Raw genomic sequence first — 27,599 nt, 5'->3', positions numbered from 1 at the left:
CTAAGCCATTCGGACACAGTGGTCATCACAACTGCACGGACTACCCTAGCATGCCTTTCATTAGACCCAAATTCTCAACTTATCCACACACTGATGACATAGTCCCCCTGCTCCTTACCCTCAGTACTCATGGTATTTCGCTGATTCACACACGAGTTTGAGCCTGGTGTGCATCCACACTGAAGAGATCATTGGTCTTTCTCACCTTATATGTGGTGTCTGTTCTTTCGGACATGTCAGAGAGAACTGACACCACATATACAGAAATCATTTATGCTACACAAGGTACTACAATAGTTTTGGACTATGTCAAAAGTTCTCTCTCTCTCTCTCTCTCTCTCTCTCTCTCTCTCTCTCTCTCTCTCTCTCTCTTTTTTTTTTTTTTTTTAATGGATAACTTAGTAACAAAACAGAAGTGAAAGAAAGCGAAAGAAGCTTGAACACCAGGAAGGTCCAAGACAATGTTTAAAATCAAATGAACAATGAAAGGCGAACAACAGGAAGAGAGTACAACAGAAAGAGGAGAAAAAAAATGGTTCAAATGGCTCTGAGCACTATGGGACCCAACTTCTGAGGTCATTAGTCCCCTAGAACTTAGAACTAATTAAACCTAACTAACCTAAGGACATCGCACACATCCATGCCTGAGGCAGGATTCGAACCTGCGACCGTAGCGGTCTCGCGGTTCCAGACTGCAGCGCCTAGAACCGCATGGCCTCTTCGGCTGGCAAAGAGAAGCTAGCAATGATTCTGCAGGACCTTATATCAACCACCATTACAAATATTTACAAAACTCCAGCCATTCTTTACCTTGATCAGTAAGCATTTGTCTATTTCTGTTTGAATTAAAATTGTTTAGGATACTTCAGTCACTATAGCACCATAACCACTGGGCCTCTCAAATTGTTACACATCATTACTCTTTCAGAAACTTCAACAACCATGGGTAGACATATATTTGTAAGTGGGGTGAGTTTCTGAATTATAAAATTAGAAATCATTAGCTAAAAAGATGAGATATAATGTTCAACTCCTTGAGGAGAAGGGTTCTCTTTTCTCGTATTATTATATGTAATCTTAGCTGCTATTTTTATGTAGGGAAACAATCACCTGGCTGTAAATTAACCCATTTTTTATTTTGGACATCAGTTCTCTTGATTCATGTCAAGAATGCACTTCAGTTTGTAAGCAAGTTTGCACTTCAGTTTGTAAGAATGTGTGTAGGGTATCTCTACATACTGATAAAAATAGAAGTAATACTGGTAGAATGTAAATAGTTTAGGAGTAAATGAGATCACTCATTTAACTGTAGAAGTCTCGACGCAGCTGATATCATTAGTTCCTTCTCTTTCTTTTCTCCTGCCTTCCCCTTTAATTTACATAATACGTATCACAGCTGTGGATCTCGCATGATTTATGTTCATTCATCTACATCTACATGTACATATACATGGATACTCAGCAAATCACATTTAAGTGCCTGGCAGAGTGTTCATCGAACCACCTATTATTCCAATCTCGTATAGCCAGTGGAAAGAATGAACACCTATTTTCGCATTCAGAGGAGCAAGTTGGTGATTGAAATTTCGTGAGAAGATTCCGTCACAACGAAAAACACCTTTCTTTTAATGATGTCCAGCCCAAATCTTGTATCATTTCTGTGACACTGTCTCCCATATTTCGCGATAATACAAAACGTGCTGCCTTTATTTGAGCTTTTTTGATGTACTCCGTCAGTCTTATCAGGTAAGGATCCCACACCGCACAGCAGTGTTCTAAAAGAGGACAGACAAGCGTAGTGTAGGCAGTCTCCCTAGTAGGTCTGTTACATTTTCTAAGTGTCCTACCAATAAAATTCAGTATTTGGTTAGCCTTCCCCACAACATTTTCTGTGTTCTTTCCAATTTAAGTTGTGCGTAATTGTAATACCTAGGTATTTAGTAGAATTTACGGCTTTTAGATTAGACTGATTTATCGTGTAACCAAAGTTTAACGAGTTCCCTTTAGCACTCATGTGGACGACCTCACACTTTTCATTATTTAGGGTCAACTGCCACTTTTCACATCATTCAGCTATCTTTTCTAAATTGTTTTGCAATTTGTTTTGATCTTCTGATGACTTTATTAATCAATAAATGACAGCGTCATCTGCAAACAACCGAAGATGACTGCTCAGATTGTCTCCCAAATCGTTTATACAGATAAGGAACAGCAAAGGGCCTATAAAACTACCTTGGGGAATGCCAGAAATCACTTCTGTTTTACTCGGATGACTTTCCATCAATCACTACGAACTGTGACCTCTTTGACATGAAATCACAAATCCAGTCACATAACTGAGACGATATTCCATAAGCATGCACTTTCCCTACGAGCCGCTTGTGTGGTACAGTGTCAAAAGCCTTCCGGAAGTCCAGAAATATGGACTCGATCTGAAATCCCTTGTCAATAGTACTCAGCACTTCATGTGAATAAAGAGCTAGTTGTGTTTCACAGGAACGATTGTTTCTTAAGCCCATGTTGACTGTGTGTCAATAGACCGTTTTTTTTTTTTTTTTTTTTTTTTTTTTTTTTTTTTTTTTTTTTTTTTCCAAGGTAATGCATAATGTTCGAAAACAATATATGTTCCAAAATCCTGCTGAATATCGACGTTAATGATATGGGCCTGTAATTTAGTGGATTACTCCTACCTTTTTTGAATATTGGTGTGACCTGTGCAACTTTCCAGTCTTTGGGTATGGATCTTCCGTCGAGCGAATGGTTGTATATGATTGTTAAGTATGGAGCTAATGCATCAGCATACTCCGAAAGGAACCTAATTGGTATACAGTTTGGACCAGAAGACTTGCTTTTATTAAGTAATTTAAGTTGCTTCACTACTCCGAGGATATTTACTTCTACGTTACTCATGTCGGCAGCTGTTCTCGATTCGAATTCTGGAATATTTACTTCATCTTCTTTTGTGAAGGCATTTCAGAAGGCTGTGTTTAGTAACTCTGCTTTGGCAGCACTGTCTTCGATAGTATCTCCATTGCTATCGCGCAGAGAAGGCATTGATTGTTTCTTGCCGCTAACATACCTGACATATGACCAAAATCTCATTCGGGTATGTCTGTAAGAACAGATACAACAAACAAACAAACAGCTATGCAGCTACACTGTGCCTGAACATTGTAGCGGTACAGCTGTGTGTGTATGGGGGGGGGGGGGGGGGGGGGTAGCCATGCGTGCCAGTTTACTGAAGTACTACCAATGCTGTGAAAAAACTATTAAATCATTGCAAGAACTTTTCCCCACTCTTATGGAAGAGAACAAACCACTCCTTGCTAGAATGTAGATGATTGTAAGTGATCATGATAAGAGTAATGAATATCAATAAGTTTGAAAGTGAGTATAGTACACAAAAAGTCACGGATGTAACTTAAGTTACTATAACATTTGTAGTGATCACCACAAGATGAAATCTGGTTTTTTAACACATTATCAGTATCATCAAGTTCCCCAGTAACAATAGCATGCAGGACAAAATTTGTTCATGAAAATGCAAATGAAGTGTTGGAAGACAGAAAATAATTATACAAGGGTGTCTCTAGGCTGTCCAGGTAATCCCTCATTTATTATCGTAACTCTATAATAGAGCTATATCCTGTTGCTAACCAGTTAAATTTGTGTATGTCTTTCTTCCTAAAGAAAGTATTGGTAATTTTTAAATGATTAAAGGCAGAAAAACCTCTTAGTATTTTTCCCTTTTCATTACATACTTTTCCCCCAAATCTGCCTAGTATTTTGGGAGCTGATATACTTCCAATTCCAGCATTGAGATCTTCCATATTTAAAATCTGATTTTCATTGTATCTGTTTCATATCTCTTTTAATTGTTTCACAAGGGGCCTTAGACTCATCAATTTTTCCTTCTTCTTGAACTTAAGTTACTATTATTCTTAGGACTCCTCTTCAACCTTTAATTACTACTAGTACAATGTGTTCATTTACATATTAATAGTCCCTGTTAGTTGGTTCGTCGGTTTGGGAGAGAGGATGAAACAGCGAGGTCACCGATCCCACAGGATTAGGGAAGGATGGGGAAAGAAGTCAGCCATGCCCTTTCAAAGGCACCATCTCAGCATTTTCCTGATACGATTTAGGGAAATTACGGAAAACCTAAATCAGGATGGCCAGACACGGGTTTGAACCATCATCCTCCCGAATGCGAGTCCAGTGTGCTAACCACCGCGCCACCTCGCTCAGTTTCATAGTCTAGTATTTTATCTACTCATTTTCTATGAATGTAGACAGCATGGATAGATATGGACATATGGCTGAAAATAACATAAGTAAACCTACTTCTCTAATTAGTGTTTCTATCTCTGGCATACAAATAAAAAGATAAATCATTCTGTTTGAGCTAGTGTTTTGAGCTCCACATTCAAGAGGGCAGTAACATTGTTCATGATGACATCAAGATCACATGTCAGTGACAGGGGGCATCTGCTTCACTGCTGGTGTTGACTCACTCTGATGTGTTGTGTAGTGCAGCAATGACGGGATGATGGTCTATAGTTGAATTCTTTTATCTTGGCGGCTCGCGCATGCCCGCCCAGACACGGGAGATTGCTGCGTTGCCAGTTGCACACGACGCACGCGCCAACAGAAGCAGCGCCATAGTATAGCATATAGTTCGCAAGCTTACGTTTAGGGGGAAGCGCACAGTTTATGAAGTAAAGCCGCCACGGCCGCATTAACCCTTTCGCTGCTACAGAGACGTGCTCCCCGCATTCCGCGCTGTGCGCGATTTTGTCACTGCACTGCTCGCCTGTGCTGACACATGGTGTTCCGACTGCTTTGACACACTTATCATTCGATTCCACAAAAAATATTTGGCCCAAAAATTAGATTTTTACACATCTTCTTGACTGATACCTTCCCCCCATAAATGACTTAATTTTTTTTCGATATTCAACGCAGTTATTATGCAGCATTAAATGTAGTAAACCATTGCACGAAATTTTGAAGAGTTTGCAGAGGTAAAAGTCCATAGAGTATACTTTCCGTATGGTCGATTTTAGTTGCCACAATGTTGAGAATGAAATGTGGACAAGATACCTAAATTTCATATAAAATTTACTGTATAACAATATCTCATTTGATTTAAGCACCACATCGGTGTCGTATGTAATATTGAGATATAGTCCGTCTTTCGCGACTGTAACAAAAGTTTTATTTACACCGAGCATGTTTGGCTTTATTTTAAAGCACTTCAAGCAAAAGGAAGTAGACAAAATACATTAAAGAAAACTGTGGACTTAAAAAAACATTAGGACTTGAATATACCGTCTATCAGTGAAGTGCTCTGAGCTATGTCAAATGTAATTTTTGTGTGTGGCACCCACAAACAGCATTTATTTCCTAAAACACTGAATAGCCGACACAAACGTTGAATATTGTGTTACCGCAGCACAAAACTACGAAAGGTGACTTGGCAATGGGGGAGACAAAATACTGTCCACTGAAGATGCTTCAAAAGAGAGAAACGCGTCTGGTCTAAATAAGTCGCTTATTACAGTTGCAGAAGAGGAATATATTTCAATAGCATTGGTAAAACTGCGACTGTGGAACAAAAACAAGAAATAGAACATGAGTACCATTGTGTATGTGCTATACCTTTCAATGATTGAAGTGCTTTAAAATAAAGCCAAACGCGCCCGGTGTAAATAAAACTTTTATTACAGTCGCGAAAGACGGAATATTTCTCAATATTACATACGACACCTATGTGGTACTTAAATTAAATGAGATATTGTTATACAGTAAATTTTATATGAAATTTAAGTACCTTGTCCACATGTCATTCTCAACATTGTGGCAACTAAAATCGACCATACGGAAAGTGTACACCATGGACTTTTAACTCTGAAACTCTTCAAAATTCCGTGCAATGGTTTACTACATTTAATGCTGCACAATAACTGGGTTGAACATCGAAACAAAATTAAGTAATTTATGGGGGGAAGGTATCAGTCAAGAATATGTGTAAAAATCTAATTTTTGGGCCATATAGTTTTTGTGAAATCGAATGATAAGTGTGTCAAAGCAGTGGGAACACCATGTGTCTGCACAGGCGGGCAGTGCAGTGATGACAAAATCGCGCACAGTGCGGAATGCAGGGAGCACGTGACTGCAGCAGCGAAAGGGTTAATGAAGAGACAAAGCACTAGAAATTTCAAAAAATTGCATTCAAACGAATAAAATTCGTGAAGTAAGACACTTCGATATTGTTTTTAAATAAAGAAAATATTTAGCATCACACTAGGTTTGAACTCTTTACCTTTCGCTTACAAACCCAACGCCTTAACCGTTACGCTAGCGCAGCTCGTCCTGCAATGTACTTCCAGAAGGACAGCTCATGCAAAATTCTGACAAACACTGTTGGTATGCCTATGAATTACTCGCACTTCGTCGAAGTACAATAGGAAATAAACAATTACCACTGTTCTTTATTGCGAAAAAGCAGTTCGTGAAATTGATACAAACACCTTTCCTTGGTATCGCCTGAATTAGGAGTCTTATTGCTTGTTTGGTTCAATTAATTAATAGAATATGAAGCAATTGGTATAAAGAATAGTTTTTACAAACTTTCTATAAAACAAAGTCTGCTATCAAGACATTGCTTTTGTTCTATTACTTTATTTATGACTGAACGTTTCTAAAACTGAAGACACTCATCCGTGCTCTGCTCTGCAGTCGAGATCTGGCAACGTCGTTCTCTGTTCATTGGCTGACTGTATTTTTGACGTCAGATGTGCAGAACGAACCTAAACTCGGCCGCCAACATAAACGACGTGCACTTTGGTATACAGGAACAGACTGACACGGTCCAGTGAGATGGCAACTCCTCTCCCAGCAGTGTCACAGGAGAGTACACCATCCATTTGTCAATTATTCTTATGAGCTTCAAAGAGAAGCAACTTATTTTCATTACCTGTGTGCTCAGTGGTTTAGTTCATATATTTCTTGCACGATTGTTTGCTTACAAGGCACATTCGATGCACTCTAGCGTTTTAAAAAAATGGATAATAAATGTGGAGGAGATAGGGGTAAAGCTGCTCGCATCCATAACATAATGTTACACGTGCCTCCTGGTTAATACTAAAGAAGCAGTGATAATGAACTGCCAGACTGTCTTTTGATATCCTTGCAAAAACACTGTGCTGACAACAGAGCAAACAATACTCTTTAACAGTTCTTCTCAGGGCCATTTGACAATAACTGGCTTCAAAATCAAAATATGCCAAATTAACACAGAAGGCATGAGCTGTAGCAAAAGTGAATATCTGAGCAACCTGGCATGAAAACTTAAACTTGACATTACCACAATCCATTCCCAGCAACTGTTCCCTGCCCCTACCTAGATGGAATTTTCAAAAGGCTAACTGGAACAAATTCAGCAAACAACTGGAAAAATGACACTAAATGGATTCCATCAAAAGTAGAGAGATATGAAAGACTTGCTGTCTTAGCAATTAGTTCTGCCAAAAAAACATGTCCACTGATGAGTAACAAAATCTTATATTCCCTGTCAGAATGAAGTGTGCCAAAAGTTGTATGATTCTTATGAATGCATAAGGAACCAGGTACTAGTTGAACAACTGCTAGAAGCCCTGCAACAACTGTTAGAAAGGAAAGAAACAATGGAGAGTTTAGACTTTAAACACAGCAGTCGAACAGCATGGAGTTTACTGTGCAGACTAGTAACTGGACAAAATCATCCAGCATTTGTACTGACTCCCTGAGCCAGAAGTTGTAGCCAAATAGACATCTATTGAAGGCCATCACTGAGAAGACACAAAAGAGAGAAGTGCAGTATGCAATTAGGGACATTCATACAAGCCAGTAACAGTTCTTTCCTATTCTGTCAAAGAATGCTACAGCTGAAACTTTAAGAAATGGCACAATAGGACAGTGCAGTTTTCATTTGTGAATTGTTCTTATGAGCTTCAAACAGAAGCTTAGTAGTTTAATTGGTAAATTTCTTGTGTGCTTATGTGCTTACTAGGCACAGTATAACACTTTAATCTTTGTAATATGGTTATATTGACGGTCTGCTACTATTTTTGTTCAAGTTTCATGTTTTTATTTTCTGTGTAAATGTTTATGTAAATTAACTGTATTTTCACTAACAGTCTTTCTTATATATTCTATTTAATTCAAATTTATATATTTTTTGAGTCATTTCACATCCTTGTGTCTTGATGCATTAAAGAATCAATGGACTATGTGTATGACTATAAATAAAAATATATATCTATACAAATCATAAAAATGTGTGTGTGTGTGTGTTTTCCACCTCTCTTCCTAAACCACTGGATCAATTTCAATCAAATATACCATTTACTGTCTGGAAAGAACAACCACCTATTTGTCAAAGGGTGGGGTGAAAACACTGTGTAGCCCACAATGCGAGAATACCCACACTTAAGTTATCCAGTATTTGAAAATGAGAGCACTTCGATACTTGCGACAAACTTTACATATAATTTCAAACCTCTATGAAACTTTTTCTCTGACCCCCAACAAATGCCGAAAGGAAAAACGTTTGTCGCTTACATTTTTGTTAGATATGCAGTAAAACTGCCACCTGAATCACGATGTTTTAATTTATTATCACTGCACGGCATTTAGTGCAGGAGATACGACATCATAAACACTTTTTTTTTTTTTTTTTTTTTTTTTTTTTTTTTTTTTTTTTTTGTGGTTTTAGGGCGCACAACTTCAATGGTCATTAGCGCCCTGACTACTCTAAGAATGCACCGCGAGGCACAAGTTGACCACAACAACTAAAAGGGAAAACACGATAAAAGACAGACTGACAGGCATAGGATTAAAAAACAGCACCATCAAATGTCCTTAGCGAGGTGTGTCAAATTGATAAAACGAAGAACACAAGCAGCTGCTCGTGGGTCATCCGCTAAAATGGCATCTAAAGTATTTGGCAGGTTAAGATCGAGGCGCAGTGTGTTAAGATCTGGACAGGACATTAAAATGTGTCTAACCGTCAGCAAGTGCCCACATGGGCAGAACGGCGCCGGCGCAGCCGTCAGCAGATGGCGATGGCTGAACCGGCAGTGTCCAATTCTTAACCGGGCTAAAACGACCTCCTCCCGCCGAGAAGGGCGTGAGGACGTCGTCCAAGCCACGGGGAGAGGTTTTAAGGCCCGAAGCTTGTTGTCGGTAAGTGCAGCCCAATCGGCATGCCACAGAGATAAGATGCGCCGACAAATCACCCTGCTAAAATCGGACGAAGGGACGCAACAAGAAGCTGTCCGAGGCTGGAGGACCGCAGCGTTGGCCGCGGCATCTGCAGCTTCGTTCCCAGGGATACCGACATGGCCCGGAACCCACATAAAGCTAACTGGAGAACCGACGTCCACCAGCTGCTGAAGAGAGCGTTGGATCCGGTGTACGAAAGGGTGAACCGGGTACGGATCACTGAGGCTCTGGATGGCGCTCAGGGAATCTGAGCAGATGACATAAGCAGAATGTCGGTGGCGGCAGATGTAAAGAACAGCCTGGTAGAGGGCAAAGAGCTCAGCTGTGAAGACCGAACAATGGCCATGGAGCCGGTATTTGAAACTTTGGGCCTCGACAATAAAGGAACACCCGACCCCGTCATTGGTCTTAGAGCCATCTGTATAAATGAAAGTCATGTCGATGAACTTTGAACGAAGTTCCAAAAAACGGGAGTGGTATACCGAACCGGGGGTGACCTCTTTTGGGAGCGAGCTGAGGTCAAGGTGAACGCAGACCTGAGCCTGGAGCCAAGGTGGCGTGCGGCTCTCGCCCACTCGAAAGGTTGCAGGGAGGGAAAAAGTAAGGTGTTGAAGGAGGCGACGAAAGCGAACTCCAGGGGGTAGCAGGGCAGAGACATACAACCCGTATTGACGGTCAAGAGAGTCGTCAAAAAAGGAACGATAAGACGGATGGTCGGGCATTGACAGTAGCCGACAGGCATACCGACAAAGCAGTATATCGCGCCGGTAGGTGAGTGGCAATTCGCCAGCGACAGCATGAAGACTCTCTACGGGACTGGTATAAAATGCTCCGATTGCAAGTCGTAAACCCCGATGTTGTATGGAGTTGAGGCGGGGTAAGATGGATGGCCGTGCAGAGGAGTATACGAAGCTCCCATAATCCAGCTTGGAGCGGACGATCGACCGATATAGACGAAGTAGGACGGTTCGATCCGCTCCCCACGACAGACCACTGAGAACACGGAGGACATTTAAAGAACGGGTACAACGGGCGCCCAAATATGACACATGTGGAGACCAGCTAAGTTTCCTGTCAAATGTAAGGCCTAAAAATTTGGTTGTCTCCACAATTGGGAGAGCAACGGGACCGAGTCGTAAGGACGGTGGGAGAAACTCTTTGTATCACCAGAAGTTAATACAGACCGTCTTCTCGGCAGAAAAACGGAAGCCATTGGCGACACTCCAGGAGTAAAGACGGTCAAGAGAACGCTGAAGACAGCGCTCCAGGACACATGTACACTGCGCGCTGCAATAGATGGTAAAATCGTCCACGAAAAGGGAGCCTGATACATCAGCTGGGAGGCAATCCATTATTGGATTGATCGCGATGGCGAAGAGAGCGACGCTCAAAACTGAGCCCTGTGGCACCCCATTCTCCTGGCGAAAGGTGTCGGACAGGACAGAACCCACACGTACCCTGAACTGTCGATCCATTAAAAAGGAACGAATAAAAAGAGGGAGGCGACCGCGAAGGCCCCATGTATGCATGGTGCGGAGAATGCCCGCCTTCCAACAGGTGTCGTAAGCCTTCTCCAAATCAAAGAACACAGCCGCGGTCGGGCGCTTCCGCAAGAAGTTATTCATAATGAAGGTCGACAAGGTAACCAGATGGTCAACAGCAGAGCGGCGCCTACGAAATCCACATTGTACATTGGTAAGTAGGCGTCGAGACTCGAGCAGCCAAACCAATCGAGAGTTAACCATTCGCTCCATCACTTTACAGACACAGCTGGTAAGCGAGATAGGTCGATAACTGGAAGGCAAGTGCTAGTCCTTCCCTGGCTTAGGAATCGGGACAACAATAGACTCGCGCCAGCATGCGGGATCATGTCCCTCAATCCAGATGCGATTGTATGTACGAAGAAGAAAACCTTTACCCGCAGGAGAAAGGTTCTTCAGCATCTGAATATGAATAGAATCTGGCCCTGGAGCAGAGGACCGTGATCGGCCAAGTGCGTTTTCGAGTTCCCGCATGGTGAATGGGGCATTATAACTTTCACAATTCGAGGAGCGGAAGTTAGGTGGCCTAGCCTCCTCTGCCTGTTTGCGGGGGAGGAAGGCAGGGTGGTAATGAGCAGAGCTCGAAACCTCTGCGAAAAAGCGGCCGAAGGCATTGGAGACAGCCTCAGGGGCCACAAGGACGTCATTCGCGACCTTCAAGCCAGAAATTGGTGAGTGGACCTTAGTGCCAGATAGCCGGCGCAGGCTACCCCAGACAACAGAAGAAGGAGTAAAACTGTTGAAGGTGCTTGTGAAAGCAGCCCAGCTGGCTTTCTTGCTTTCTTTGATAATACGACGACACTGAGCACGTAATCGTTTATAATTGATACAATTCGCCACTGTAGGGTGGCGTTTAAAAGTGCGTAAAGCACGTCGACGAGCACGTAAAGCGTCTCTACATGCTGCGGTCCACCAGGGGACCGGTACGCGACGTGGAGAAGAAGGAGGGTGAGGGATGGAATATTCAGCAGCAGCGAGAATGACTTCCGTGAGGTGTGCGACCTGACGATCGCAGCTTGTAAAGGTGTGATCCTGAAAGGTCGCCCTGGAAGAGAAGAGCCCCCAGTCTGCCTTGGAGATGGTCCAATTAGAGAAGCACGGATAGGGGGTATGCTGCAGGAGATGGATAACACACGGGAAGTGGTCGCTCGAATATGTATCAGAAAGTGCATACCACTCAAACCGGCGTGCAAGTTGGGGAGTACATATAGAGAGGTCTAAATGGGAATAGGTGTGAGATGTGTCCGAAAGAAAAGTAGGGGCGCCAGTATTGAGGCAGACAAGATCGAGCTGGTTGAAAAGGTCTGCTAACAAGGAGCCCCTCGGGCAGGATGCTGGAGAGCCCCAAAGGGGATGGTGGGCATTGAAGTCTCCAGTTAACAAAAATGGTGCAGGTAGCTGAGCAATAAGTTGCATCACGTCTGCCCTGGTAACGGCAGATGACGATGGAGTGTAAACGGTACAAAAGGAAAACGTAAAAGTGGGGAGAGTAATTCGGATGGCAACTGCCTGCAGGCCGGTGTGCAACGTGATGGGATCGTAGTAAATATCATCCCGGACCAGCAACATAACCCCTCCATGAGCTGGGATACCTACCACAGGGGGTAGGTCAAAACGCACAGAGGTGTAGTGTGCCAAGGCAATTTGATCGCATGGTCGTAGCTTCGTTTCCTGGAGGGCTACGACAAGCGGACGGTGCACGCGGAGCAGCAACTTCAAGTCCTCTCGGTTGGAGCGAATGCTGCGAATATTCCAGTGAATAAGTGCCATCATAAGAAAAGGAAGATGAGAGAAGTGGTCACCTCGAAGGCCGCTTAGGGCCTGGCTTCGAGCGAGCACTGCCGCCGCTATCAGTAGGCGGACAGTCATCGTCCATTGGGTCTATAGGGTCATCGGCCATCTCGGGAGGATGGCCGGGAGGGGGAGCTTCCTCCGCCAGTGAACGGCCAGATGTACGGCGACCAGCGGTGCGGCCAGGCGAAACGGATGACGGCCTGGGGCGGCAGCCGCTGGGTGGCGCAAGAGAAGAAATGCGCCATGGCGGGGAAGGAGAACTGTGCTTCCTATGCGCCTTTTTGGAAGGACGTGTAGTGGAAGTACCGGTCGAAGGCTGGGAGGTCGAGGTACGTAGGAAGTCTGCACGGGATGGTTCCTTCTTGAAGGCCCGTGCATCTGACTTCGGTGTCTTCGTCTTAGCAGAAGCTGAGGAAGGTGCTCGAGTCTGTGGGGTGATGGGAGGAAGAGGAGACGTCGACCGCGCGATCTTAGCACTGGCCGAACGGACGACCGTGGTGCTGAAGGTCAGATCGCATGTCTGGGTTGCTACCTCCCGGGTAGTCCGAGGAGAGGCGAGGGCAGTACTGTATTTCCCCGCTGGGAGCAGCGTGGGCTTCCTACTAGCCAATAGCTTGCGAGCAGCCGAGGTGGACACTTTCTCTTTGACCCGAATTTCCTGGATACAGCGTTCTTCCTTATAGACAGGACAGTTGCGGGAGGATGCGGCATGGTCACCCTGACAGTTCACACAACGAGGAGACGGAGGTGGACAGTCACCCTCATGGGCATCCCTGCCACAAGTGACACATTTAGCCGCATTGGAACAAGACTGTCGAGTGTGATTGAAATGCTGACACTGGTAGCAGCGCGTAGGTGTCGGGACATAGGGGCGAACAGAAATAACCTCGTAGCCCGCCTTGATGCGCAATGGCAGCTTAACACTATCGAAGGTCAAGGAAATTGTCCGGGTCGGTACAAGGTCATTGTTGACCTTTTTCATGACCCTATGGACAGCCGTCACGCCCTGCTCAGCGAGGAATGATTGAAGCTCCTCGTCAGTCAATCCGTCGAGGGAGCTAGTATAGACTACACCACGAGACGAATTCAAAGTTCGGTGGGCCTCCACCCGGACAGGGAACGTGTACAGGAGGGTGGCCCGAAGCAGTTTTTGTGCCTGAAAGGCACTCTCAGTTTCTAGTAATAAGGTGCCGTTACGCAACCTGGTACAAGATTTGACAGATCCGGCTATGGCATCTACGCCCTTCTGAATAACGAAAGGGTTGACAGAGGAAAAATCCTTTCCGTCCTCAGATCGAGAAACTACGAGGAACTGTGGGGCAGGCGGTAGTACTTTTGTCACTGTTGGCTGGTCACGTTTCCGTTTGTGGGTCGAAGTCGAAAGAGATGGAGTAGAATCCATTGCGGAGGAATCCCCCATGATTGCCAGCGTCTCCGATGGCGCGCTCCTTCCTTGTGGGGACCCTCTCAGAGGGCACTCCCGCCTTAGGTGAATGTTTACACCTCAGGTCACACCTCCTGAGAAACAGACGGAGGGACCAATCGGCATGGTCAGAAGGTATCAGCTCAGGCAATCACCCCTCCCCGGGCCTGGCCTTTACCAGGGGGTACGCGCGTGCCTTACATGTCTACCCAGGGCGGGGACTTACGCGTTACCCCGTCACCGGCTACGCGTGCGAACGCGTGGGTCGGCCTTCAGGCACGCACAGGGAGGAAGGAAGAAGAGGAAAAAGAAGAGAGAGAGGGAGAAAGAGGACAGACTGTCTCAAACGCCGAGGCGGAGACCAGAGAAGGCAAGGAGAAGAAGGCAATGAGAAAGCAAGGAGAAGAAGGCAATGAGAAGGCAAGGAGAAAAAGGCAATGAGAAGGCAAGGAGAAAAAGGCAATGAGAAGGCAAGGAGAAAAAGGCAATGAGAAGGCAAGGAGAAAAAGGCAATGAGAAGGCAAGGAGAAGGCAAGGGAAAGAGTAAGGAAGACAGTGAGGTGGAGAAGAGCAAAGAAAGGAACCAACAAAAGGAAGGAAGAAACGAGAAGTGAAAAACCAAAAGGACCACGATGATAGGTCGTGGAACCGTCCGTCTCCGGACGCAGGCGCTAACTACCCCCGTGAGGGGGATGGACTCCTTTTAGTCGCCTCTTACGACAGGCAGGAATACCGCGGGCCTATTCTAATCCCCGGACCTGCAGGGGGGATCATAAACACTGAATGCATGGAAAACAAAAGCATCATGCAAGCCATTTAAATTTGTTACATAATTGCTGCTAATTCTATTCCCAACAATTTTCACAGACAGTATCCACATTTGCCACTGAATGTACCTACAAAAATATATTATTGATTGTATGACACATAGTTCAGGAGATACGATGTCACAAGCACTGAGATGTATGAGAAACTGTCACGTGATGCACGATGTCTTAATTTATTACTTCTTTACTACTAACTCTATTCACAATAAATTCCACAGACAGTGGGTACATATGCCACACGATGTACCTGCAAAATTATATCATTGTGCAGCACACAGTTCAGGAGATACATCATACACACAGAGCTGCATGGGAACGAAATTTACTAGGCATACAGGTGAAATATTTGTACAAATACAGATGAAATATTTTAAGTATGTGTGAGATGTGTTTGACATGTGCATATGCAGGCAAGGCCACAGATAAAAAGCACATTCTAAACCACTGGAATGATTTCAAACAAATTTGGTACAGATATTAGTTGTAATCGGAAAAGACGTACTCTAGGGGTAAGAACCACCAGTCTCCTATTGGGGTGAGTGTCATAACATGGAGAGAGAAGGGAAGTTGAGGAGATATACTGACAGCGAGGGAGGAGGAGGGGAAGGCACAGGGAGGAGGAGGACATGGACAGACACAGGAGAGGGGAGAGGAGGAGGTGGACAGAGGGAGGGGAGAGGAGGAAATGGATGGAGAGAGGGGAGATGAGGAGATGGACAGAGGAGGGGCGAGGAGGAGATGTAGAGAGGTTGGTGGAGAGACAGGCAGAGAGATGGAGGAAGAGGAAACATACAGACAGAGGGGAGGACGAAACACACAGAGAAAGGGAAGAGGAGAAGGTGAACAGAGAGAAGGGAGAGGAAGAGATGGACACACAAAGAAAAGGAGAGGAGATGAACAGGGAGAGGGAGGAAGAGTTGGACAGATACAGGGGGAGGAGGAGACTGAAAAAGATAGGGGAAGTAGGAGATGAAATTTGTGGGGGTTGGAAGAGATGGACAGAAGGGGAAGGAGCAGAGGGGCAAGTGGGATGAAGAGCAGACTGGCAACCGACAGAGGAAGGAGGTGGATACGGAACGAGAGAGGGGCAGGAGGAGACGGATTGAAAGTTTGGGGGAAGGGGGAAGGAGGGGGGTGGAGAGAGAGAGAGAGGGGAAAGGAGGAGATGGTCTGAAAGTTCATGGAGAGGGGGAAGGAGATGGGTAGAGAGAGGGGGAAGGAGGAGACGGACAGAGAGGGTAGGGAATAGGAGATGGACAGAGAGAGTAAGGAAGAGGAGATGGACAGAGAGAGTAGGGAAGAGGAGATGGACAGAGAGAGCAGGGCAGAGGAGACGGACAGAGAGAGTAGGGATGAGGAGATGGACAGAGAGAGTAAGGAAGAGGAGATGGACAGAGAGAGTAGGGAAGAGGAGATGGACAGAGAGAGTAGGGAAGAGGAGATGGACTAACAGATGGTTGGAATAAATGTATACCTGGGCGATGACAGATTTATCAGCTAGTAAATAAATAAATAAAACATTTTTTTATCACGCATCATAGTTATCCTATTTTTTCAATGTGGGTAGTCATCTGAAGAGTGAAAATGGAAAATATTCTAAGTGCCAAATCTAAGTTTTTTTGTGAGAATGAAAACAATGTATCTCTGTTTGTAAGCAACTTATCTGTATCCAAAAATTTGAGAAAGAGTTACACCACAGAATTATGTTGTTCACTGCATCACTGCAAAAAATAAGGAGACAAATTAGGAAATAAATACTTAAGTTCCAAGTGCCACCTGGAAACTGGAAGTTGTTACATATTTATTCTTCCATTACCAGCTTCGAACAGACAGGTTCATCTTCAGATGGCTGTTCACGTTCATTTTACATTTTATTGTTGTTGTTGTTTACGTTAGCAGTTGGCTAATATAAAGAACAACAAATTAAAATAACCATGAACAGCTGGTCTGAAGATGAACCTGTTGGTTTAAAACTGGTAACAGCACCATTTGCGTAAATAATTAACATTATTAACAGCAACAGTAGCTAGTTGCTGTTTTCTTCATGAAAGAATCACTTTTATTCTGTGAATAGTTGCGGTCTCAAAAATTTCAGTTTTTGACAAAACAGCATGAAGAAAGTTTTTGTTCCAAGTGCCATCAGTACTCAAGCATTTTGTTTTATTTGTGATAATACAAGTACAGAAATAAAGCATTAGATTTTTTAACTAGTAGAATTGTAACAACAAAAAGCACATTTCTTTTATTTTTGAACTCCAGAGGGTAGCACAGCTTGGCTTTTGTCTACCGGAGTTAAAACCAAGATTTAAGAAAAACAAAGAAAGAAAGAAGAATCTCGTGAAAAATATTAGGTCCAATAAAGAACAAAGATGGCAACTGGATTTTGAGAGCAAATACGGAAATATTCATTCTCCCCTAAAATAACAGATGAGATCAGGAAAAGATGTATTACACTCTGTGGACATCTAGAGAGAAGGAAGGAAAACAGATTAGCACAAGATCCACACATTCTTTCAAAACAGGAAAACAGACAAAGAAAATGGGTGAGGAGGCAAGGCAGAAAAGGACTTGGAAGAAATGCAGATTACACAGGAGACCTTACTCAATAGAGATGACTTCAGACTAGAAGGCAAAAAATTCCAAAGTTTTTAAGAATATACAACAGGAAAACATCTGGAGTCAAATAGTAAGATGATAGGAAAAGAGCTCATTCTCAGAAAATGAAAGAATTTTGGAGAAGGGTGAAGGAAAAGAGAAACAGGATATATATATATATAAAAAAACAAAGATGATGAGACTTACCAAACAAAAGCGCTGGCAGGTCGATGGACACACAAACAAATACAAACATACACACAAAATTCAAGCTTTCGCAACCAATGGTTGCTTCGTCAGGAAAGAGGGAAGGAGAGGGAAAGACGAAAGAATGTGGGTTTTAAGGGAGAGGGTAAGGAGTAATTCCAATCCTGGGAGCGGAAAGACTTACCTTAGGGGGAAAAAGGGCAGGTATACACACTCGCGCGCGCACACACACACACACACACACACACACACACACACACACACACACACACACATATCCATCCGCACATACACAGACACAAGCAGAAATTTGTAAAGGCATATATATATATATATATATATATATATATATATATATGCATTACTACTGTAATTTCGAAAGTTTGTCCGCCTGAAAATGTACTGTTGTCCCAAGTATATTGCAACAAACGGTGTATTTCTATCGCTGCTCGTTTAGTTTTATATATATATATATATATATATATATATATATATATATATATATATATATAAAAAACTAAACGAGCAGCGATAGAAATACACCGTTTGTTGCAATATACTTGGGACAACAGTACATTTTCAGGCGGACAAACTTTCGAAATTACAGTGGTAATGCATATATATATATATATATATAAACTAAACGAGCAGCGATAGAAATACACCGTTTGTTGCAATATACTTGGGACAACAGTACATTTTCAGGCGGACAAACTTTCGAAATTACAGTAGTTACAATTTTCAACAACAGATGGCGCTGCAAGTGATGTGACAGATATAGAAGAAAACGCAGTCTATGGGTGCGCCATTCTGTACGTCGTCTTTCTGCTGTAAGCGTGTGCTGTTCACAACGTGCAAGTGTGCTGTAGACAACATGGTTTATTCCTTAGAACAGAGGATTTTTCTGGTGTTGGAATTCCACCGCCTAGAACACAGTGTTGTTGCAACAAGACGAAGTTTTCAACGGAGGTTTAATGTAACCAAAGGACCGAAAAGCGATACAATAAAGGATCTGTTTGAAAAATTTCAACGGACTGGGAACGTGACGGATGAACGTGCTGGAAAGGTAGGGCGACCACGTACGGCAACCACAGAGGGCAACGCGCAGCTAGTGCAGAAGGTGATCCAACAGCGGCCTCGGGTTTCCTTTCGCCGTGTTGCAGCTGCGGTCCAAATGACGCCAACGTCCACGTATCGTCTCATGCGCCAGAGTTTACACCTCTATCCATACAAAATTCAAACGCGGCAACCCCTCAGCGCCGCTACCATTGCTGCACGAGAGACATTCGCTAACGATATAGTGCACAGGACTGATGACGGCGATATGCATGTGGGCAGCATTTGGTTTACTGACGAAGCTTATTTTTACCTGGACGGCTTCGTCAATAAACAGAACTGGCGCATATAGGGAACCGAAAAGCCCAATGTTGCAGTCTCATCGTCCCTGCATCCTCAAAAAGTACTGGTCTGGGCCGCCATTTCTTCCAAAGGAATCATTGGCCCATTTTTCAGATCCGAAATGATTACTGCATCACGCTATCTGGACATTCTTCGTGAATTTGTGGCGGTACAAACTGCCTTAGACGACACTGCGAACACGTCGTGGTTTATGCAAGATGGTGCCCGGCCACATCGCACGGCCGATGGTGGTTGTTGGATGTTTAAGGGGGACTAAACAGCGAAGGTCATCAGTCCCCCATTCCAAAATCAGGCGAGCCGAAAATCTACGAAGCAGATAAAAACCAAAGGGGGAGGAGACGTCCCCCCAGGCGCTAAAAGCACACAAATTCAGCAACAAACACTACAGACAAGAACAGGACAGAGGAACACCAGACAGAAAGAAACAGAAGAAAGGAAGATGGCCGGAGACTGGTTGACTGACCACGAGATCAAAAATGGGAAAGAGTCAACCATCTCACGGCACACCAGAACAGCAACAGACACAAGGACAATAGACACAGAAAGGGAAAGGCGCAGGACCTCCCTAAATCGAACCATAAAACGGACTACCACGGATAAAATTTAAAACGGTATCAGCCATGGAGGCATCGTCGGATAAAACCAAAGCCAAAGTGCCCGGGAGATTAAAAGATTGCCGGAGTGTGCGCAGTCGAGGACACTCCAGCAAAATGTGGCCGACCGTCAGCCGGGACCCACATTGACACAAGGGGGGATCCTCCTGACGTAACAGATGGCCGTGCGTCAGGTAGGTATGGCCGATGCGCAGCCGACACAGGACTACCGAGTCCCTGCGAGAAGCCCGTAGGGAGGAACGCCACACATCGGTCGTCCCCTTGACAGCCCGTAGTTTATGCGGGGCTGTCACGCCACGCCACTCAGCAGCCCACATCCCAAGTACCTTACGGCGCAACAACAGCTGCTGGTCGCGAGCCGTAAGGCCGATCTCCAAAGCTGGGGCGTCTATCGCCCCTTTGGCCAGCCTGTCAACACGTTCGTTCCCCGGGATGCCAACGTGACCGGGCGTCCAAACAAAAACCACCGAACGACCAGAGTGGGTAATGGTGGAAACAGACTCCCGAATAGAGGACACCAGAGGAGAAGAGGGATAGCAGCGGTCGATGGCCTGGAGGCTGCTCAGGGAGTCACTGCAGATGACGACGGACGCATCTGAGCAGGAACGCATATGCTCAAGAGCTCGCAAGATGGCCACCAGCTCTGCAGTAAAAATACTGCAGCCAGCCGGCAAGGAGCGTTGCTCAACATGGGCAGCGTGAGCAAAAGTGTAGGCAGTGCGACCATCAACCAGGGAACCATCAGTGTAGACAGGCTCACAGCCCGGAAATGAGTCGAGGAGCGCAAGAAAACGGCGACGGAGGGCCACAGGCGGAACCGAGTCCTTAGGTCCCTGTGCCAAATCCAGATGGACGGACGGCCGGGACAAACACCAGGGAGGCGTAGGTGTACGGACCCGGAAGGGAGGCAGAAGAGGGAATGACCCCAGTTCTGACAGCAGGGACTGGACACGGACAGCTACGGAAAGCCCAGACCGAGGTCGCCGTTCGGGCAGGTGGTGGACCAAGGCAGGGAAAAGCAGGCGACGATTGGGATGGCCTGGCGAGCAATGGACGTGGACAGCATAGTCGGCGAGCATACGATGGCGGCGAATCCGCAGCGGGGGAACCCCGGCCTCCACCAGTAGACTATCCACGGGACTAGTGCGAAAAGCGCCAGTTGCAAGCCGAACCCCACAGTGGTGTATGGGGTCTAACAACTTCAACACTGAGGGTGACGCAGACCCATAGGCCAGGCTCCCATAATCAAGCCGGGACTGCACAAGGGCTCTGTACAATCGCAGCAGCGTGCAGCGATCCGCACCCCAAGATGTGTGGCTAAGGCAGCGGAGGGCGTTGAGGTGCCGCCAGCATTTTTGCTTCAGCTGAGTAATATGAGGAACCCATGTGAGCCGGGCATCAAACACGAGTCCCAAGAAGCGGCAAGTGTCCACCACTTCAAGCAGGTGGCCGTCGAGGTAAAGTTCAGGATGAGGGTGGACCGTTCGACGCCTGCAGAAGTGCATAACCCGAGTCTTGGCAGCAGAGAACTGAAAACCATGAGTCAGAGCCCATGATGCTGCCTTGCGAACGGCGACTTGCAGCCTGCGTTCGGCGACTCCCGTAGTCGTGGAGCTAAATGAGATGCAGAAGTCGTCGGCATACAAAGAAGGAGACACCGACGACCCCACTGCTGCAGCCAGACCATTAATGGCCACTAGAAATAACGAGACGCTCAACACCGAGCCCTGCGGGACCCCATTTTCCTGTATATAAGAGGAACTAGAGGTGGCACCGACTTGCACCCGGAAAGAGCGGCGCAATAAAAAGCTTTGAAGAAAAGCCGGGAGCCGACCACGAAGACCCCACCCATGCAACGTGGCGAGGATGTGATGCCTCCATGTGGTGTCATACGCCTTCCGCAGATCGAAAAATACAGCAACAAGGTGCTGACGTCGGGAAAAAGCCGTACGGACAGCAGATTCCAGCCGCACCAAATTGTCCACTGCAGACCGGCCCCGACGGAAGCCACCCTGAGATGGAGCGAGGAGACCGCGCGACTCAAGGACCCAACACAAACGCCGCCCCACCATACGTTCGAGCAATTTGCACAAAACGTTGGTGAGGGTAATGGGACGATAGCTGTCCACCGCCAGTGGGTCCGCACCGGGCTTCACGATGGGGACAATAAGACCCTCTCGCCATTGCGACGGGAACACGCCCTCGCTCCAAATGCGGTTAAAGATGGTGAGGATGTGTCTCTGGCAGGCCCTGGAGAGATGCTTCAGCATCTGCGCGTGGATGCAGTCCGGTCCTGGTGCAGTATCAGGGCAATCGGCGAGGGCAGCGAGGAGTTCCCTCTCGCTGAAAGGAGCATTGTAAGTTTCATAATGACGCGTGTGGAATGAGAACGGCGTCCGCTCGGCTCGCTCCTTTAGAGAGCGAAAGGCGGGGGGATAGGAAGCAGTCGCAGAGCTCTGAGCAAAGTGCGCGGCTAGCCGGTCAGCAATGGCGGCAGCGTCCGTGCAGACAGCGCCGTCCAAGGAGAGCCCAGGGACACCCACAGGGGTCTGGGAGCCATAAATCCGCCGGATCCGGGACCACACGTGCGAGGACGACACACGGGAGCCCAGGGAGGAGACGTACCTCTCCCAGCACTCCTGCTTACGCCGTGCAATAAGACGACGGGCGAAGGCACGGAGCCTCTTAAAGGCGATGAGGGTCTCCAGAGACGGGTGCCGCCTATGACGTTGGAGAGCCCGCCTACGGTCGCGAATAGCCTCAGCAATCTCCGGCGACCACCAGGGGACAGCCGTCCGCCGAGGGAGGCCAGAGGAACGGGGGATGGTAGCCTCGGCCGCTGAAATGATGGACGTGGTTAAAACACGGACCACCTCGTCAATGTCACCCTGTGGGGGAGACGCAATGGTTACAGCAGAAGTAAAAGCTGGCCAGTCAGCCCTGTGGAGAGCCCAGCGGGGCAAGCGCCCAGAAGAATGACACTGTGGCAGTGACAAATAGATGGGAAAATGGTCACTACCACACAGGTCAGGATGCACCCTCCAGTGGAGGGATGGGACAAGTCCAGGGCTGCAAATAGAGAGATCGATGGCCGAGAACGAGCCGTGGGCCACACTGAAATGCGTGGGAGCACCGGTGTTTAAGAGGCTAAGGTCGAGCTGAGCCAACACATGCTCCACGGCCCGACCACGATCATCGGAGACAGTCCCACCCCATAGAGGGTTGTGGGCATTGAAATCGCCCAGCAGCAAAAAAGGTGGCGGCAGTTGTGCTATCAGAGCAGCCAGGACATGCTGCGCGACAGTACCATCAGGTGGAAGGTAAAGACTGCAGACGGTAATGGCCTGGGGCGTCCACACCCGAACAGCGACAGCCTCTAAAGCTGTTTGTAGAGGCACAAACTCGCTGTGAAGAGAGTTCAGGACATATATGCAGACGCCACCAGACACCCTTGCATAAGCTGCCCGGTTCTTAAAATAACCCCGATAGCCACGGAGGGCGGGGGTTCGCATTGCTGGAAACCAAGTTTCCTGCAGAGCAATGCAAAGGAAAGGATGACGGCTGATAAGGTGGCGGAGCTCAGGTAGATGGTGGAAGAAACCGCTGCAGTTCCACTGGAGGATGTTATTAGCCATGGATGGGAAAGGCGTGAAGGGACTGGGGAGGCAGATTACGCCTCCGGGGCCCCTGCTGCTACTGAGTCACCACCTGGACAACAGCCATCTACTGCATCCGAGGGACCGGCGAGATCCATGTCCTCAGCGGACGCCAGAATCTCCACCTCATCCTCAGACGCAGAGCTTGTAGGAAGCGGTGGAACGGGTGCCACCGCAATGTCGGTAGCCTTGGGGAGTTTCTTCTTCTTCTGCTTTTCGCGCTGTGCCTTTGGTGGCGCAGGCTGGGAGGGCGCAACTGGGTCGGTCTCAGGGACAGACGACGACCGTGTGTCCCTACGACCAGGGATCGGCGGTTGTTTAAGCCACTTGCGGCTGTCGGCCTTTGTACCGGACGGAACTTGGGAAGGGAGGTCCCCAAGGGACCCCTTCCTTACGAGAGTAGCCGAAGAAGTCTTACGCTTCTCCGGCTGGGAAGGTGGGACTGATGTCCCCGATGGTTGGGGGGGGTGTTGCTCCTGAAGGAGATGGAGCAGGAGCAACAGGTGGTTTAGTGCCCCCCACCATCAAGGGGGCAGGTGTGGGACTTCGACTCTGTGAGCTGACTGGAGCGGATGGAATTGTAGAAGGAGTGACAGTTGCGGCATAGGAAGCTGTCATGCACACCGGATGAAGCCGATCATATTTCCGCTTCGCCTCAGTGTACGTCAGGCGGTCGACAGTCTTTATTTCCATGATCTTCCGCTCCTTCTGCAGAATCGGACAGTCTGGCGAGCAAGGCGGATGGGGCGCACCACAGTTCACACAGATTGGAGGCGGCGCACAGGGATGATCAGGATGGGAAGGTCGACCGCAATCGCGACAGACGAGGTCGGACGCACAGCGTGAAGACATGTGGCCGAACTTCCAACACTTGAAGCACCGCATCGGGGGAGGGATATACGGCTTGACATCACAACGGTACACCATCACCTTGACCTTCTCAGGTAACGTGTCACCCTCGAAGGCCAAGATGAAGGCACCGGTGGCAACTTGACGATCCCTCGGACCCTGGTGGACGCGCCGGATGCAATGGACACCTCGGCGCTCCAAGTTGGCGCGCAGCTCGTCGTCGGACTGTAAAAGCAGATCCCTGTGAAAGATAATGCCCTGGACCATGTTCAGACTCTTATGGGGCGTGATAGTGACAGAGACATCCCCCAGCTGAGTACAAGCGAGCAAGGCCCGCGACTGGGTGGAGGATGCCGTTTTTATCAACACCGATCCGGACCGCATCTTGGACAAGCCCTCCACCTCCCCAAACTTGTCCTCTAAATGCTCTACAAAGAACTGAGGCTTCACGGATAGAAAAGATTCCCCATCAGCTCTGGTACAGACAAGATATCTGGGCGAATATGTCTCAGTGTCACGCAATGCCTGTCGTTCCTCCCATGGTGTGGCGAGGGAGGGGAACGATTTGGGGTCATAAACGTTGCCTTTAAAATGGGCTCTCGAACGCTTAGAGACTGCTGACGGCTGGCCGCCAGCGACAGATGATGTACCACGCTTCATTGCGGGTCATCCGCCCTGATGCCACCTACTCCGACCAAGGGCCCTCCCCACGGGCGCCACCCAGCCACAGCAAAGGCCACCTGGCAGGATGGCCATTGCCGGGAGTCCTGATGCCCCAGGGAGATGGGCATCTACTCCTTGGCATACGTGGGGAGTGAACGGCGCAGGCATCAGTAGAGCGATCCCTGTGTTGTCAGGGGGCTACAACCAAGAGGGTACATGGCGACCCCACCACAACGGACTGGCTACCGTGCTGGATCTTAGGTGCAAAAATGGCCAAGGTCGTCGTCACAGTTAAAAGAAACACTGCAGAGTGCAGCGTGGTAATCGCCCAAGAGATCGAAAACGAGCGGGACACCATTGCAACGACGAGAAAGACGGCTATAGGTCTAATTGCACGAAGGATACAGTGCACCATGTAAGGTGCCCTTCCCCAATTGGCTCGCTCTTCGGAATAATTTAAATAGATGGAGGTCAAACCCAAGAGGGGACCATCACATAAGGCCGAAACGTGTGAGACTCCTTTTAGTCGCCTCTTACGACAGGCAGGAATACCGCGGGCCTATTCTAACCCCCGACCCCGCAGGGGGAGCACGACCGACGTCTTTAATTTCCTGAATGAACATTTCGATGATCGTGTGATTGCTTTGGGCTATCCGAAACATACAGGAGGCGGCGTGGATTGGCCTCCCTATTCGCCAGACATGAACCCCTGTGACTTCTTTCTGTGGGGACACTTGAAAGACCAGGTGTACCGCCAGAATCCAGAAACAATTGAACAGCTGAAGCAGTACATCTCATCTGCATGTGAAGCCATTCCGCCAGACACGTTGTCAAAGGTTTTGGGTAATTTCATTCAGAGACTACGCCATATTATTGCTACGCATGGTGGATATGTGGAAAATATCGTACTATAGTGTTTCCCAGACCGCAGCGCCATCTGTTGTTGAAAATTGTAACTACTGTAATTTCGAAAGTTTGTCCGCCTGAAAATGTACTGTTGTCCCAAGCATATTGCAACAAACGGTGTATTTCTATCGCTGCTCATTTAGTTTTTATTGCCGTTTCAAATATACCGGTCATTTCTGAAACACCATATATATATATATATATATATATATATATATATATATATATATATATACACACTGTCTGTGTGCCACATGAACACTACACTGAGGCCACATGTACTGTATTTACCACATGCACAGCCTGAAAGCTGTAAAACATAAGCTATGCATTCACAACTCCCAGTCTGATTACCAGGCTGTGCATGTGGTAAATACAGTACATGTGGCCTCAGTGTAGTGTTCATGTGGCACACAGACAGTACATGTAGTGAGAATGACCTACTGTAGCAAGCATTGCAGATGCAATATATGTATTGCAGTTGCTAGCTATGCGATGATCTCACATCCATAAATCATAATTTGGGGGGGGGGGGGGGGCTAACATTTCCAGGCACATAAATTAGATTGAATTCAATTAAAGTAAATTTACTGCACAAGTGAAATATGAGAAGATATGCAATGGCCTGCACGGTTGTTTATAGCACGGAACTTGACTTTAGACTGGTTAATATTCGAGATGGTGGTGGTCAGAGCGGGACTACTACGGCTCTTGTTCACTATGATAATTCTATGCCGAATGCTAAATTAGAGGGGCTGGACTAGTAGCATTATATCAGCAGCGAAACACTCGATGCGAGGGGATTTATGTACTAACAGCACATGTAGAAAACCATTATTTTAAATGACACATTTATTGACACTGGAAATGCTTTTTAATGAGCGATACTAAGTGGTAAATGTTGCACTAACACTGCTGACCTACTCTCCTCCCTATCATCAATCATGTGTGGCCTTAAGGTAGTAACAGCAACTCAGTATAAGGGGCTTGAAATGTGCTATACGATTTCCTTCTTGTAAATCCTAGCTATTATGAGATCACTATGTAGCACCTAGCTTCTTCAAGGTAAATTTATTTTATTATCAATATTCATATCAGCGACGAAAATAAGTAAAATGCTAGCAAGTACTTCCCACCGCTATGAAAGGAATGTTAAAGAAGAAATTGAATAACAACAATCTATTTTCACAATAAATCCATATGCAGCACTTCTCCAAGGCTACCCAAACAAAGACCAATACTGACCTGAGAGAAGATAAACCTTCCACCAGATGCTGCAGCTGTAGCCATAATTAATGATGGGGTGTGCCAAGTCTCCTCAGCTCCAAGGATCTCAATCTGGAGTTCGTGAGGCACTCTGTTTTCATCATATACCAGAACTACTGATGGAAGTTTCTCTGGTGGGTTTCTCCTGTAGTGGGGAATCCACAAACCATCAATATGATTATTGAAAATGAGAATAACGAAATTTGAATCAGTGTGAGGTCTGTGTTTGCAAAATGCATGAAAAGCAAGTGCAGTTTAAATTTTAGGTACTTTTTTGTATTCAGCAATAGTATTCATTTTATTTACTGGTAACATACAATATTAAAACATATGCTGTAAGTTTTCAATTTTTTGACAAAAATTTTAATTAAGAGCTACCATTTTAATAGCTATGGTATAATGTTACTCAGAAAAATTGTTCTTACAGAGAGCAAGTCTTGTTGTGCATGTATGAATTTGAATACAGGCTCCAATACAGAGTTGCCAATATCTCATTGTAGATACCTCAAGTGGGCAAAAGTCTTCAGATATTCCAAGGAATTTGGTTTTTGTAACATCTGGCTATTCTTGCA

General features: G+C 46.4%; 1 protein-coding gene across 2 annotated transcripts in view; it reads right to left on the bottom strand.

Moving 5' to 3' along the window:
• The window catches only part of LOC124555682 (biotin--protein ligase), a 373,530-nt gene that overhangs the window by 113,690 nt on the left and 232,241 nt on the right, over positions 1–27,599 (bottom strand). For both annotated transcript variants that reach the window (XM_047129684.1, XM_047129685.1), the window contains one exon: positions 27,007–27,172. In XM_047129684.1, the coding sequence (XP_046985640.1) occupies positions 27,007–27,172 (166 nt within the window). The remainder of the gene's footprint in view (positions 1–27,006; positions 27,173–27,599) is intronic.

Source organism: Schistocerca americana, chromosome X, assembly GCF_021461395.2.
Source record: "Schistocerca americana isolate TAMUIC-IGC-003095 chromosome X, iqSchAmer2.1, whole genome shotgun sequence".
Taxonomy (NCBI): domain Eukaryota; kingdom Metazoa; phylum Arthropoda; class Insecta; order Orthoptera; family Acrididae; genus Schistocerca; species Schistocerca americana.
Note: the sequence above shows the minus strand (reverse complement) of the source record. Positions and strands in the feature narration are given on the sequence as shown.